Raw genomic sequence first — 15,657 nt, forward strand, 5'->3', positions numbered from 1 at the left:
GCGGGTAATGGAGTCGCCAATGACTAGGGTTTTCAATTTGTCAGAGCTAATGGTGGGAGCCGTCGGCGTCTCAGACCCCACAACGGGAGGAGTAGAGACCAGAGAAGTCTCGGCCTCCGACTCCGACTCGCTTAATGGGGAGAACCGGTTGAAAGTTTCTGTCGGCTGAATAAGCGACACTGGTTGAGCATTCCTACAGCGTTTCCCTCCAGAAGCCATGAGAAAGATGTCCGGCTGCGGGGACCGTGCGAGGGGGTTTATACTAACGTTACTATCTGTACTTACTGGTGGCACAGACGCTGTTTCATCCTTTCCTACACTGAAATTACCCTTGCTTAACGATCGCGTCTGAAGCTGGGCTTGCAGCACAGCTATCCTTGCCGTAAGGCGATCGTTCTCCTGTATATTATAAGTACAACAACTGCAATTAGAAGGCATCATGTTAATGTTACTTAGCTTCGGCTGTTTGAAGTCCTGACGAACCATGTCCAGATAAAACCTCCGGGGTGAAAAAGTTGAATGAAAAAAGTTGAGTGAGGGAAAAAGTAAAAATATACGGTAATGAAAAAGTAAAAAACCGTCAGGTAGCAAAGTAAGATCGCCAACAAAACGCACAGCAGCGTAAACAAGTCTGCAAGTTGTGACAGGAAACAGGAAGCTGTAAACTTCCGACTTCAACTGTACATACTAAGTGGAAGGTGTGAATTATTAAATGCAGAATAATGTGTTTTCTAGTTTAGATATGTAGTGTTGTACTAATGGTTGAGTCTTTGCTGCTTTATTCTGATCTTCTGTTGGTCATGTGTTTGTTTCCTCTGGTTCCCCTCATTTTTAGAACTGCTTCTAGAATGTTATGTTTAGAACTGCTTCTAGAACATGTATTGTTTAGAACGGCTTCTCGAACATGTTTTGTTTAGAACTGCTTCTAGAACATGTTTTGTTTAGAATGGCTTCTAGAACATGTTTTGTTTAGAAGTTGTTCTCAAATATGTTTTGTTTAGAACTGCTTTTGAATATGTTTTTTTTTAACGGCTTCTAGAACATGTTTTGTTTAGAAGTTCTTCTAGAATATGTTTTTTTTAGAACGTCTTATAGAAAATGGTGTTAAATGTTTTATTTTAAATGACATGAACTCTTGATTGGTGGAGGAAACCCAACCTGGCTACACTGAACTGCTGAGCTTGTATTAGTGTGTGTGATAACAAGCACAGTATTTCAGCATTCTACTTTTCTTTTAGCTTTAATCTCATCATCAAACCCACTCCTGAAACCTGGCTCCTGGTTAAGATTTGTTTAAATTGCAAATGCCTTGTACATTTTGAGTACCGTATTAATTGATCCAAGGAGTTGGAAATTATATACAGTGGGGAGAACAAGTATTTGACATTTTGCAAGTTTTCCTACTTACAAAGCATGTAGAGGTCTGTAATTTTTATCATAGGTACACTTCAACTGTGAGAGACGGAATCTAAAACAAAAATCCAGAAAATCCCATTGTATGATTTTTAAGTAATTCATTTGCATTTTATTGCATGACATAAGTATTTGATCACCTACCAACCAGTAAGAATTCCGGCTCTCACAGACCTGTTAGTTTTTCTTTAAGAAGCCCTCCTGTTCTCCACTCATTACCTGTATTAACTGCACCTGTTTGAACTCGTTACCTGTATAAAAGACACCTGTCCACACACTCAATCAAACAGACTCCAACCTCTCCACAATGTCCAAGACCAGAGAGCTGTGTAAGGACATTAGGGATAAAATTGTAGACCTGCACAAGGGTGGGATGGGCTACAGGACAATAGGCAAGCAGCTTGGTGAGAAGGCAACAACTGTTGGCGCAATTATTAGAAAATGGAAGAAGTTCAAGATGACGGTCAATCACCCTCGGTCTGGGGCTCCATGCAAGATCTCACCTCGTGGGGCATCAATGATCATGAGGAAGGTGAGGGATCAGCCCAGGACTACACGGCAGGACCTGGTCAATGACCTGAAGAGAGCTGGGACCACAGTCTCAAAGAAAACCATTAGTAACACACTACGCTGTCATGGATTAAAATCCTGCAGCGCACGCAAGGTCCCCCTGCTCAAGCCAGCGCATGTCCAGGCCCATCTGAAGTTTGCCAATGACCATCTGGATAATCCAGAGAAGGAATGGGAGAAGGTCATGTGGTCTTATGAGACAAAAATAGAGATTTTTGGTCTAAACTCCACTCGCCGTGTTTGGAGGAAGAAGAATGATGAGTACACCCCCAAGAACGCAATCCCAACCGTGAAGCATGGAGGTGGAAACATCATTCTTTGGGCGTGCCTTTCTGCAAAGGGGACAGGACGACTGCACCGTATTGAGTGAAGGATGGATGGGGCCATGTATCGCAAGATCTTGGCCAACAACCTCCTTCCCTCAGTAAGAGCATTGAAGATGGGTCGTAGCTGGGTCTTCCAGCATGACAACGACCCAAAACACACAGCCAGGGCAACTAAGGAGTGGCTCCGTAAGAAGCATCTCAAGGTCCTGGAGTGGCCTAGCCAGTCTCCAGACCTGAACCCAATAGAAAATCTTTGGAGGGAGCTGAAAGTCCGTATTGCCCAGCGACAGCCCCGAAACCTGAAGGATCTGGAGAAGGTCTGTATGGAGGAGTGGGCCAAAATCCCTGCTGCAGTGTGTGCAAACCTGGTCAAGAACTACAGGAAACGTATGATCTCTGTAATTGCAAACAAAGGTTTCTGTACCAAATATTAAGTTCTGCTTTGCTGATGTATCAAATACTTATGTCATGCAATAAAATGCAAATTAATTACTTAAAGATCATACAATGTGATTGTCTGGATATTTGATTTACATTTTTACATTTTAGTCATTTAGCAGACGCTCTTATCCAGAGCGACTTACAGTAGTGAATGCATACATTTCATACAGTTTTTTTTCTCCGTACTGGTCCCCCGTGGGAAACGAACCCGCAACCCTGGCGTTGCAAACACCATGCTCTACCAACTGAGCCACACGGGACCGAGATTCCGTCTCTTACAGTTGAAGTGTACCTATGATAACAATTACAGACCTCTACATGCTTTGTAAGTAGGAAAACCTGCAAAATCGGCAGTGTATCAAATACTTGTTCTCCCCACTGTATATACACTAAATATACAAAAGTAGGTGGACACCCCTTCAAATTAGTGGATTTGGCTATTTCAGTCACACCCATTGCTGACAGGGGTGTAAAATTGAGCACACAACCATGCAATCTCCATAGTTTAACATTGGCAGTTGAATGGCCTTACTGAAGAGCTCAGTGACTTAACGTGGCACCGTAATAGGATTCCACCTTTCCAACAAGTCAGTTCGTCAAATTTCTGCCCCGCTAGAGCTTCCTCGTTCAACTGTAAGTGCTGTTATTGTGAAGTGGAAATGTCTAGGAGCAACAACAGCTCAACTTCAAAGTGATAGGCCACACAAACTCACAGAACGGCTCTTTACTATTGACATGTTTTATGAAAATTGTAGATAATGTGTACATTTTGAGGACCATGTTAATTGATCCAAGGAGATGGAAATGATATATATATATATATATTTAAGTGAGATGGAAATTGTTTAATGCTACATTTTGTCAGACATAAAAAAAGGTGTTTTCTAATATTTATCATTTTTGATCAATTGGATGAAATCATTTTTATGTTTTAGGTTGATTTATTTCTCTCCCATTTGGAAATGTTTTTTTTTGTGTTTTTGTTTCGGCTTTGATACAGAGGCCATAAGAACTTCTGGGGTATTCTGTCCAGAATCCCCTAGTTTAGGTGATTAGAATTGTCACACCCTGATCTGTTTCAACTGTCTTTGTGCTTGTCTCCACCCCCCCACCAGGTGTCTCCCATCTCCCCGCAGTATCCCCTGTGTATTTATAACTGTGTTCTCTGTTTGTCTGTTGCCAGTTCGTTTTATTCGTCAAGCCTACCAGTGGTTTTCCCCTTGCGCCTGTCTTTTCTATAGTTCCTGTTTTCTAGTTTTCCCGGTTTTGACCATTCTGCCTGCCCTAACCCTGAGCCTGCCTGCTCTGCTGTACCTTGCCCACCACACCACACTGGATTATTTAACTCTGCCTGCCCTGACCCTGAGACTGCCTGCTGTTCTGTACCTTTTGGACTCTGATCTGGATTTCTGATCTCTGCCTGTCCTTGACCTGCCGTTTTGCCTGTCCCCTGTTCTAGTAATAAACTTGTGTTACTTCAAAACTATCTGCATCTGGGTCTTCCCTAAAACATGACAAGCGTATCATGCCACCATTGTGGTTCTGTTTCCTTTAACCCAATAGACCACAGAGGGCTGTGAGTGAAGCAGGCCTTACTCATGGAGCTGTTGTCTGGCTCTTCTATGAGGGGTTAATGTGGACTTGACTGTAAAATAATTAGAAAAAATATATTAAATTCTATCTTAGACATAATGTAAGGTCTCTTGGTGGATGGAATTGAGGAGATTTTGACTTGACCTCGTAGGGTTATTCTGCACAAAAGCAATAATGGTTTCCAGTTCCAGTTCCAATGATCCAGTTCCACCCCCCAGCCTTTTCACTTAACTCAACCTCAGTGTGATCACGAGAAGAAACCGGTAGGAGTCTACTTGAGAGTGTCATACGTCACAGGACTGGAGGCATCTACTGTAAAACAACAACGACAACTTCACTTCACACTGTTTACCACAGCTAGACAGACACAGACTCTGTGTCTCAAAATTGCTCCCATCAAAGGAAACTTTGTTCTCTATTGTGCTTATTGCAATAGTGGAAGCATATTTTTGTGCAAATCATGACATTAGGTCTACAGAGATTGCATATTTTGCCTTGTAGTTCTAACTCAAGGCTACCACAAGACACTATCCCCAGGGACACCCGTTATCCTCTCTCTACCTCACCAACTCTCTCTCTCGCTCTTTCTATCCCTCTTTTGCTCTGTCTCAACCCCCCCCGAAATTCTCTGAGTAGAACAAACTACATGACAGTAGATTTCCCAGAAGCTGTTATCATCTCACTCTAGCAGACCGATCATAACGATCTGTTATTATCTTTATGAATCTTTTTATCCGTGTGGCTCTTTGAATGTCTGTCGGTATGCATGCATGTCTATGGGTTTCAGATTTAGATTTTTTGAGATAGTGAATAGTTTGTTTCCTCATTCCAGTGATTGTGCAGTCTTCATCATCACTTGTTGTTTGGTGGAATTTAGGACAGACCGAAGTTTCAACATCTCCTCAATGACTCACACCTCAAAAACTTGGTCAAGTGAAAGAGGGCGTTTAACATTGAAGCCAACTTTGAAGGCGAGTCGAGACAGACTGATCTACAAATCACCTTGCGTCATAAATAACCACTCATTATTATATCAATATATCAGTATATCAGTCAGTCAGTCACAATTTACCCATGATACACGGTGTTGATGCTTTGAACAGGTCCAAAGTCAACATCAGCCTGAAATGATTGATAAGTCTGGTGACAATGGCAGGGACAGGAGTGGAAGTTCACTGGAGTTACTGATGAGAAGGAGACAACAGAGATGAGATGAAACATATCTTCAGATGTGTGCACTTAACTCAAACATTGTTATTAATGCACTAATGTCAATGGACGATTTTAGATTCTTCAGTTACTATCATGGATTTGGGCCTCTCCGTTTGCACAGAAATGTGCTCTCTGGTCTACAAACAGCCCTTGTACCACAAAGACATAGAGATATAGAGCAGACATGCTGTTCTCAGCAGTGACTATGGTCTAGTTTCAATAACGGACTCTTTTTAAAATCTAAAATAGTAGCTAGCAAGATGGGGATAACAGAGGTTATTTTGAATAAGTTAAGTGGCTAGTTTGGATCAACTACTTTCACTAAAACCACTGCAAAGGATTTCCCTGCAAACTTTGGTTTCAAATCCTGCCGTTCTGGCATGTCTTCCTCGTGATTTGTTGAGAGAGTTGTCTGTCTGAATTTTTTTTCTCTTATCAAAGTTGCCAAAAGAGTTTGTCATTGAAACCAGACCCTAGTCTCTGCTGCTGCCTAGGGTCAGGTTTCTGAGACTACTGTTCAGCAGCAGAGCAGCAGCCCAGAGTTCATTCATGGAATGTTCTACTACTGTAGAGCCCAGGATATTTGAGCTTTGAAGGACAGGGCTCCAGACTATGGAGGGAAGAGCTCAGTGTACATACAGTTACTACAAACATGTGTGTTTGGGCACTGGGAAAATGCCAGCAGCACTCTCTCTCTCTCTCTTTCTTCCTGTGTCACTGTGGCATTAGACCTGCAGCCTAAATAGGTAACATATGTGTGCTCTTCAGGTGGGCTCTGCAAACAGAGCAGACAGTGAGAAGAAGCAGATACGGTGTCAAGATGTCAACAGACACAGAGAGAGAGAGAAGTTACACCTGTTTAAAACCTTTTTAGGATAGGGGGCAGCATTCTGAATTTTGGATGAAAAGCATGCCCAAAGTAAACTGCCTGCTACTCAGGCCCAGAAGCTAGAATATGCATTTAATTGGTAGAATTGGATAGAAAACACTCTACAGTTTCCAAAACTGTTAAAATAATGTCTGTGGGTATAACAGAACTGATATGGCAGGCAAAAACCTGAGGAAAATCCATCCAGGAACTGCCATTATTTTGAAATGGGTGTTTTTCCATTGAAAGCCTATTCACCATATAAATGGTTATGACCCGGATTGCGTTCCCTATGGCTTCCACTAGTTGTGAACAGTGTTTAGACATTTTTCAGGCTTTTATTCTGAAAAATGAGGGAGAATGACAACATTGAGTGAGTGGACCCTGGGATGTCCTCAGAGCTGGTTTCTGCGCACGACCGAGAGTGCGCCTTTCTTGTTTTTCTTTTATATTGACGACGCTATTGTCCGGTTGAAATATTATCGATAATTTAGGCTAAACAACCTGAGGATTGATTATAAACATCGTTTGACATGTTTCTACGAACTTTACGGATACTATTTGGAATTTTCGTCTGCCCGTTGTGACCGCATTTGAGCCATTGGATTACTGAACAAAACGCACCAACAAAATGGAGGTTTTTGGATCTAAAGAGGGACTTTATCGAACAAAATGAACATTTATTGTGTAACCGGGAGTTTACTGAGTGTAACCATACGAAGATCATCAAAGGTAAGTGATTAATTTTATTGATATTTCTGACTTTCGTGACTAATCTACTTGGCTGCTAACTGTTTGTAATGTTTTGTGTGCTGAGGGCTGTCCTCAGATAATCGCATGTTTGCTTCGCCGTAAAGCGTTTTTGAAATCTGACATGGTGACTGGATTAACAACAAGTTAAGCTTTATTTTGATGCATTGCACTTGTGATTTCATGAAAGTTTAATATTTATAGTAATTTAATTTGAATTTGGCGCTCTGTTATTTCACCGGATGTTGGCCAGGTGGGACGCTACCGTCCCATGTATCCATAACAAATTAAATGGGTAAGTAATTGAATGGACATGTATTTAGAGCATGGAAACAGCAACTGAAAGTCAACTGCACATTCAAACTTTTAATATACTGTACACAAAGTAATGTGAATATATACATTTCATAATATACATGAATAATGTGGAAATAGATTTCAAGGTATTTAGAAATATGCAAGAACTTCAATAACGTCCACTGACAAACTAGGTATGCATTAAGAACCTTACACAAATTCCAACTATAGTGTTCATCGTAGACTTGTTTTCAATATGAAAGGTAATATCTCGTTTGTATCCTGCTGCATCGGCTCCCATAATCGATAGAAATGCTGTTTACTGTACACATCACACATAGAACCTGCCTATTCAGGGATCCAACACACAACATCACGGTATATCTATAGCAAAAACCAACATCCTCCATGATGCTTAGTTAGAACATTTCACACAGTATAGAAATCATATGCAGTTCAGAAATAAATCAACCCTGTACACCATTGACGCTTAACCAATACAAATATAGATAGATGAATATAACACCGTATGACAGAGTTTGTTTGTTTATGACACTGTCATGTCCATATAAGTGTCAAATAAAGTGTTACCTATATTGCCTTGAATGTAAAAAAGAAAAACTTAGGAAAAAACATGCAATAGACTAAGCAAAAAGGGAACAGTCAAACCAAAGAGAGGATCACAGAGAAACACTGTGCGATGTACTGTAAGATGTAAAAGTTCCAGACACTGGTCCACTCCACTCATAGGCTCATGCTTCTCCTCAGACAGTGTGGTCGAGTCATCTGACCTGTGAAAAACGCTCCATGGTCTACGACGGTGCAATGGGTTGCAGTGTCAATGCTCTGAATGTTCCGGTCAACGGACCAGCAGTTCTGAGGTGCTGTGGGTTCTACTGGTGTAGTAGACATGAAGAAGGAAGGTGAACTGATGGAGTAAGGGTGACTGATGCACTTGTCTTCTGTCTGAGAGACTGAAGTCTCAGAGACAGAGCTAGAGACAGTAATGCCCTTTCTGGAATACTCATACACGTTCTTCATGAAGGCACTCTTGGTGTTGTGCTCCTTTTTGAAGAGGATGACGTAGCACTTGGGGAAGAAATGACAGCTGAGGATGCCATAGTTGGAGATGAGGATGACCACCATCTCCACTGCTGGCAGGTACTTCCCTGAGGTGGTCACGTAGATGGGCACGAATATCACCCAGGACATGAGGTAGAGGAGCATGCTGAAGGTGATGAACCTGGCCTCGTTGTACTTCTGTGGCAGCTTGCGGCCTTTAAACGCGCAGGCAAAACATACGAGCGCCAGGACAGCGATGTAGCCCAGCATCACACCAAACGCCACTTGGGAGCCTTCGTCACACTCGGCCAACACAGTGGTGGTGAAGATGGTGGCCTTCTCCCGGGGGCTCTGCAGGACCAGCCACAGGGTGCAGGTGAGGACCTGTAGGGCCACGCAGAGACAGATGATGGCATAGGGTTGGTAGAGGCGGCGGAGAACGTCCTTCAGGTCAGGGTTGAGCTGGAAGGCCAGCAGGATCTTCAGGGACTTGACCAAGATGCAGGAAACACACAGGGTGAAGCTGAGGCCAAACAGCACCTGGCGCACCTTGATGATGAGATGAGAAAATATGCGACATTGAGACAGAAATGTACTATCTCTTTGTATTTAAATTAGCTTTGCGTCTACAAACTGAATTCCTTACCAGAAAGGTGCAAAAGGTTCAGAACAATACACACACAATAAACCATGAATTCACAAAATAACACTGGTACATTCAGACAATGTCACAGACAGTGCATTACAGCAGTGTTTCCCAAACTGTGTGTACCGTACATACCTTACACTGTAGGCTGCTGGGATGACCTACAAAGAACACAGCACTAGCAAAACTTCCCACTAGGGAGAGCAAGATGATCTGGGAGAAAGGCCCCCCGGCAGCCTTCACAACGGGGGTCTGGTGGTGGTGTAGGAAGAGAGCCCCCACCAGGAGAACCAGGACGATGCCCAGGGCCGCCAGCACCAGCAGCACCACCGCGAAGCCATCCTGCCAGGAGAAGAACTCCAGGGTCTTATGGGTACACCCAGAGCTCCCTTCCAGGGACCACTCTGTCTTTGTATCACAAGAGAGACACTGGTCCATGTCTGGAGAGAAGGGTTGTAAGGTAGGATAGTACTTGAACAACTGTTTAGCGTGGAAATGTGTGTGTTGTTGCCTAGTACTAACATTGTTGGATAATGACAGTGTTGGGAAATCTGAGGAAAAGTATTGAAGAAATGGAGGAAGATTGTGTGAACAACAGGGCAACACCAGTTTACTGAGGAGAGAAAGAGTACGCTGGTGTGTATAGAGAGACACTACAGGAGAACTAACCAGTGTAGTTGGAGTAGTGGTTCTCAGTGCAGTTGATGCATTCATAGCAGCAGGTGTGCTGACCCTCAGCAGTCTTCTTGAACTTCCCAGGTTCACAGCTAGGCGAGCACACAGACACCACGTCCTGCACCGGGACACAATGCACTAATTTAAATGGCTGACCCAAGAAAACTGTGACTGAAATCTATTAATAGTAGTATTCAAACAAGCCTTTACATGTAAGACCAGTGTCCTGGGCACAGTTTAAACTAGCTCTCGATTTAAAACCGTGTTCAATAGACCAGGTGTATTCAGTTTTGTGTTTTGAGTTTTGTGTTTTTTGTTTTTTAGATCATCACTGAGATCAAACAGGAATGTGTGATAACAGACAGGTGCTCCCAGTATGTGCCAAGGTATGTGGTTTTCACATTCAAACAATGCCCATTGTTTCACTGATTAGGAGTTATTTAATTTCCATCTTTACTTGTTTTACAGTTTGGCTGAGAAGTCTCTCAAACAGGTATGTTTAGTTTTCTTTAGTCACTTTGAGAAAGAAGAAGTAAATTCTTTGACATTCCGGCCTGTTTGTGTTTGTGTCTCTCTATGTCAAGTGGAATAGGTTAATATGGATGTGTACTTGAACCTTTGTGTGGCAGCCTAGCAAACAGACAAAGAGATTGAGACCTAACCTTAATCCTTACCCTAATCCTAACCCTAACCTTTACCCTTACCCTTACCCTCAGGTCAGTGAGATTTTTGGTGTTTCCGTTGGTGTAGCTGAAGCTGTTGTTGATTGGATGGTACTCAGCTACAACGTCATGGACGTTGATGACCCCTCTCACAGACCTCCACAGGGTTACATCATAGCCCATGTTGATGTCTCCTTTCTTATCAAAACAGTAGCTTTTCCCCTCCAGCTCAAAGCAACTGTCCTTCAGGGCTCCAAGCACCTGGAATGCATGCAAATGCATTTTCATATGTAAGTTCACATACCATAGACCCAAGCCATATCAAAAATACACTGCGTATAAAAAACATTGAGAACACCTGCTCTTTCCATGATATCGACTGACCAGATGAATCCAGATAAAAGCTGTGATCCCTTATTCATGTCACATGTTAAATCCACTTAAATCAGTGTAGATGAAGGGGAGGAGACAGGTTAAAGAAGGATTTTTAAGCCTTTAGACTATTGAGTCATGGATTGTGTATGTGTGCTATTAAGTGCCTTTGAACGGGATATGGTAGTATGTGCCAGGTGTCAAGAACTGCAACGTTGCTGGGTATATCATGCTCAACAGTTTCCTGTGTGAATCAAGGGTGGTCCACCACCCAATGGACATCCAACCAACTTGACAAAACTGTGGGAATTATTGGAGTCAATATGGGCCAGTATCACTATAGACCACTTTTGACACCTTGTAGAGTCCATGCCCCAACAAATTGAGGCTGTTCTGAGGGCAAAAGTGTGGGTGCAGCTCAATATTAGGAAGGTGTTCCTCAGGTTTGGTATATTCAGTGAATATTAGATGAGATTCAGTATATAAGTGCAGTCTGATGTGCTGTAGACATGAGGAATTGTGCAGTAGCTACCTCCCAGGGTTGGACCGTGCCTGGTGTCTTGCAGTCCTTTTTGCTGCAGATATCAGCCACTGCATGGGCGATGGCACTGACAGCCATTTCCACATTGAAGACAAAGCTGTTGTGTAGCAGGATCTCTGCTGGGGACAAAACCCTGGAGTTGTCCGACCTGTTTAGCAGGGAGTAGAACTCCTTTAGGAAGGAGTTGTTTCCTATGACATCATTGATGTCACTCAGATTCATCAGGTAGTGATGGAAAGGAGCCAGGTTCCCTCTTTTGAAGGAGAAGCCCACCACATTGCCAATATCTGGGAGGTCCATTTCTCCCAAGACCTCGTTGGACGAGGACCAGCTGTCACTGGCCACCCACACCCTCTCTCCCAGCCCCGACCACACACCCCTCAGCTTCTGGTATAGGTACATCATCTGAGTAGGCTTGGCGAATGACACCACCACCTTGACATTGGGGTTCAATTTGAGGGTTGCGGCGGCTTGGCTGATTGCTGATTCGCCGTCAGGACTGGTTAGCGAATTAGGGAGGATCTCCTTGAAGGCCACACAGATCCCTGAGGCGGTTGCCTGGGAGACGAAGCTGTCCAGGGCAGAGAGGCCGTAGTCTCCATCCGTTGTGATCATGCCCACCCAGGTCCATTTGCTGTCGCTAAGTAACTGGACCATTGCCCGTGTCTGGTACAGGTCGCTAGACACGGTCCTCAGGAAAGCAGGGAAACGGTTCTTGTCACTCAGGATGATGGCAGTGGAGGCATAACTGATCTGTGATGATTCGAAGAGAGAATGAATTTCTGTCTACATTGTGTTGGATTGATTTGGCCAATCATCTGTATCATCATTGCTGTCTATTTCATTTATTCTACACAACTCAGTTCTTTATTATTATTTATTTTGTTACTGTCCATCAACCATCACTCTGTGGGTGGGTTTTGGCTGCTTACTTGAGGGATGAGCTTTAGGTTGAGTTGCCGGGCAACGGAGATGGAAATCTCAGAGGAAGAGGCCCCTATGACGGCCATGATTGGCGAGGAAGAGTTAGAGGTGTTGACCCCTCCCCCACAGTCCGTGGTGGGCTCCTGTGAAGTAAAGAATGTACGTCATTTAAATGAGATGCTGGCTAATGGAAGAGAAACTATACAAATGAAGAACAGGTCACACACTCATCTATACTTGCTGTGGATTGATCTGACCAACGTTTTGGCTAAAGAGCCTTTACCTGTGTGAAGTCAGCTGAGGCCCTCAGAGCGGTGGTGACATCAGAGCAGGAGTCGTGGATACGGTACCCCAGAGAGATCCCTAGTGTAGTCAGGACAGGGGATCTGTTGGCCGACTCTACAGCGTGGATCATAGCCAATGCCTGGGTGAACCCGTCCGTGTTGAACCTGTTTGTGTGTGTGTGTGTGTGTGTGTGTGTGTGTGTGTGTGTGTGTGTGTGTGTGTGTGTGTGTGTGTGTGTGTGTGTGTGTGTGTGTGTGTGTGTGTGTGTGTGTGTGTGTGTGTGTGTGTGTGTGTTTGTGTAAGGTACATAAGGCATAGTTGGATCATCACACTGTCTGTGGTTAACCTGTGAGTAAATAAACTCTCTCTCACGAAAACTTAGTCATAAATGCGGACAGAATCACACACACCCCACAGAGAAAGAGAGAGAGAGAGAGAGAGAGAGAATCCTCAGGAATCTCTTTACAACACCCAATCTTATTTTGGCACTTACTGTACCTGACACACTGTGATACATGGGGTGCTGAGATGTTGGGGGATTCCTCTACTCCCTCATGGATGGAAAACAGCCCTCCAATGATGATATCTCCTGGTGCTGTAGCGCCTGCTGCTTTGAAGTCTCCCACTTTGGCATTGCCTTTCTCCAACAACGACAGGATGACTAACAGGTGGAGAACATCACCCATGGGCGCCATAATTTTTCTCTGGTGGTACTGTCCAATTCTCAATTTTGGAGTCTCTCGTTGCAGTTTCTCTCACACACTCCCGCTCTCTCTCCCTCTCTCTCTCACTGCCTCCGTCTCTCTCTCTCTCTCTCTCTCTCTTCCTCTATCTGTCTCTCTCTCTCCCTTCCTCTCACTGTCTCCCCCTCTCTCTCTCGCTCTCTTTCTCTCTCCCTCTCTCTCTCTTCCTCTCTCTGTCTCTCTCTCTCTCCCTTCCTCTCACTTTGTCCCTGTCTCTCTCTCTCTCTCTGTCTCTCACTCTGTTTTCTCCTCTAGCAGACTGACACAGTGACCTGACAGTATCTTCAGTAAAAACACACCTGTTACTTCCTCCTAATCTCATCTAATGTCGGCATAACCCTGCCTCCTCCCAGCCCAGCCCACTCTCTCTGACAGACATCCACACTGACTGACTCACTTGCTCCAGCTAATGATGACAGACAGACAAGTCACACAAATGTAAGTCACAGATGATCTCTATCTGATGTACAATATAAACATTTATTGTTGAAGATGAAAGACTTAAGTGTGTTCTCACTGCTTTTCCTGAAATGTTCTCACAATACCCAAGTGTTTTTTTAACACTTGGATAACACTTACAGTGCATTCGGAATGTATTCAGAACCCCTTGACTTTTTCCACATTTTGTTACGTTACATCCTTATTCTAAATTTAATTAAATCGTTTTTTCCCTTATCAATTTACACACAATACACCATAATGACAAAGCGAAAACAGTTTTTTTTTCTTTTTTCAAATGTATTAAAAATAAACTGAAATATTACGTTTGCATAAGTATTCAGACCCTCTAATCAGCACTTTGTTGAAGCACCGTTGACAGCGATTACAGCCTCAAATCTTCTTGGGTATGACGCTACAAGCTTGGCACACCTGTATTTGGGGAGTTTCTTCCATTGTTTTCTGCAGATCCTCTCAAGCTCTGTCAGGTTGGATGGGGTGCGTCACTGCACACCTATTTTCAGGTCTCTCCAGAGATGTTTGATCGGGTTCAAGTCCGGGCTCTGGCTGGGCCACTCTCAAGGACTTTTAGAGACCACTCCTGCGTTGTCTTGCTGTGTGTTTAGGGTTGTTGTCCTGTTGGAAGTTGAACCTTCTCCCCAGTCTGAGGTCCTGAGCGCTCTGAAGCAGGTTTTCATCAAATATCTCGCTGTACTTTTCTCCATTAATCTTTCCCTCGCTAGAAATCAAATCAAATCAGTTGTTATTTGTCACATGCGCCGAATACAGCAGGTGTAGAAACCTTTCAGTGAAATGCTTACTTACAAGCCCTTAACCAACAATGCAGTTTTAAGAAAAATAAGTGTTAAGTAAAAAATTGAAAATAAAAGTAACAAATAATTGATCAATAGCGATGCTATGTACATGGGGTACCGGTTAGTCGAGGTAATTGAGGTAATATGTACCTGTAGGTAGAGTTAAAGTGACTATGCATAGATAATAGACAGAGAGTAGCAGCAGTGTAAAATAGGGTAGGGGGGCTTGTGGGTAGAAGCTGTTAAGGAGCCTTTTGGACCAAGACTTGGCGCTCCGGTACCACTTGACATGCGGTAGCAGAGAGAACAGTCTATGACTAGGGTGGCTGGAGTCTTTGAAAATGTTTAAGGCCTTCCTCTGACACCGCCTGATATAGCGGTCCTGGATGGCAGGACGCTTGGCCCCAGTGATGTACTGGGCCATACGCACTACCCTCTGTAGTTTCAGTGATGCAACCAGTTCCCATACCAGGTAGTGATGCAACCAGTCAGAATGCTCTCAATGGTGCAGCTATATAACCTTTTGAGGATCTGAGGACCCATGCCAAAATGAGAATGGGGCGTGCTCGGTCCTTCTTTCCCTGTAGTCCACAATCATCTCCTTTGTCTTGAGGAAGAGGTTGTTGTCCTGGCACCACACGGCCAGGTCTCTGACCTCCTCCCTATAGGCTGTCTCATCGTTGTCGATGAGAGCATTGGGCCAGTAACCGCAAGGTTGCTTGTTTGAATCCCCAAGATGCTAAGGTAAAAATCTGTTGTTCTGCCCCTGAGCAAGGCTGTTAATCCACGGTTCCCTGGGTGCCGAAGACATGGATGTTGATTAAGGCAGCCTCCTTTCCTTTCCAATGGTGTTTGTTCTTCACGGGTTGCCCTTTTAATGTGGCAACAGGTCACAAATCTTGCTGCTGTGATGGCACACTGTGGTATTTCACCCAATAGATATGGGAGTTTATCAAAATTGGGTTTGTTTTCAAATTATTTTGGGTCTGTGTAATCTGAGGGAAATATGTGTCTCTAATATGGT

The 15,657-nt window shown here is 43.7% G+C and overlaps 1 protein-coding gene across 1 annotated transcript; it reads right to left on the reverse strand.

The window, feature by feature from the left end:
* Positions 1 to 7,526: 7,526 nt before the first annotated feature.
* On the reverse strand, positions 7,527 to 13,681 carry LOC106579297 (G-protein coupled receptor family C group 6 member A). The gene is made up of 8 exons (XM_045701767.1): positions 13,136 to 13,681; positions 12,636 to 12,801; positions 12,361 to 12,495; positions 11,420 to 12,181; positions 10,564 to 10,776; positions 9,848 to 9,971; positions 9,314 to 9,618; positions 7,527 to 9,081 (listed from the first exon to the last, which is right to left on the reverse strand). The coding sequence occupies exons 1-8, from the start codon at positions 13,330 to 13,332 to the stop codon at positions 8,215 to 8,217; spliced, it is 2,769 nt and encodes a 922-aa protein (XP_045557723.1). The 5' UTR covers positions 13,333 to 13,681; the 3' UTR covers positions 7,527 to 8,214.
* Between the last annotated feature and the right edge of the window lie 1,976 nt (positions 13,682 to 15,657).

Source organism: Salmo salar, chromosome ssa02 (assembly GCF_905237065.1).
Source record: "Salmo salar chromosome ssa02, Ssal_v3.1, whole genome shotgun sequence".
NCBI lineage: Eukaryota > Metazoa > Chordata > Actinopteri > Salmoniformes > Salmonidae > Salmo > Salmo salar.

What these genes read in the sequence shown, in the direction of transcription:
- LOC106579297 (XM_045701767.1), bottom strand. Translation starts at nt 13,332, where the DNA reads ATGGCGCCCATGGGTGATGTTCTCCACCTGTTAGTCATCCTGTCGTTG. An exon ending in GCACGGTCCAACCCTGGGAG is followed by an intron (nt 10,777 to 11,419) that starts GTAGCTACTGCA and finishes CATGCATTCCAG; the next exon opens with GTGCTTGGAGCCCTGAAGGA. An exon ending in AAAATCTCACTGACCTGAGG is followed by an intron (nt 9,972 to 10,563) that starts GTAAGGGTAAGG and finishes GTCCCGGTGCAG; the next exon opens with GACGTGGTGTCTGTGTGCTC.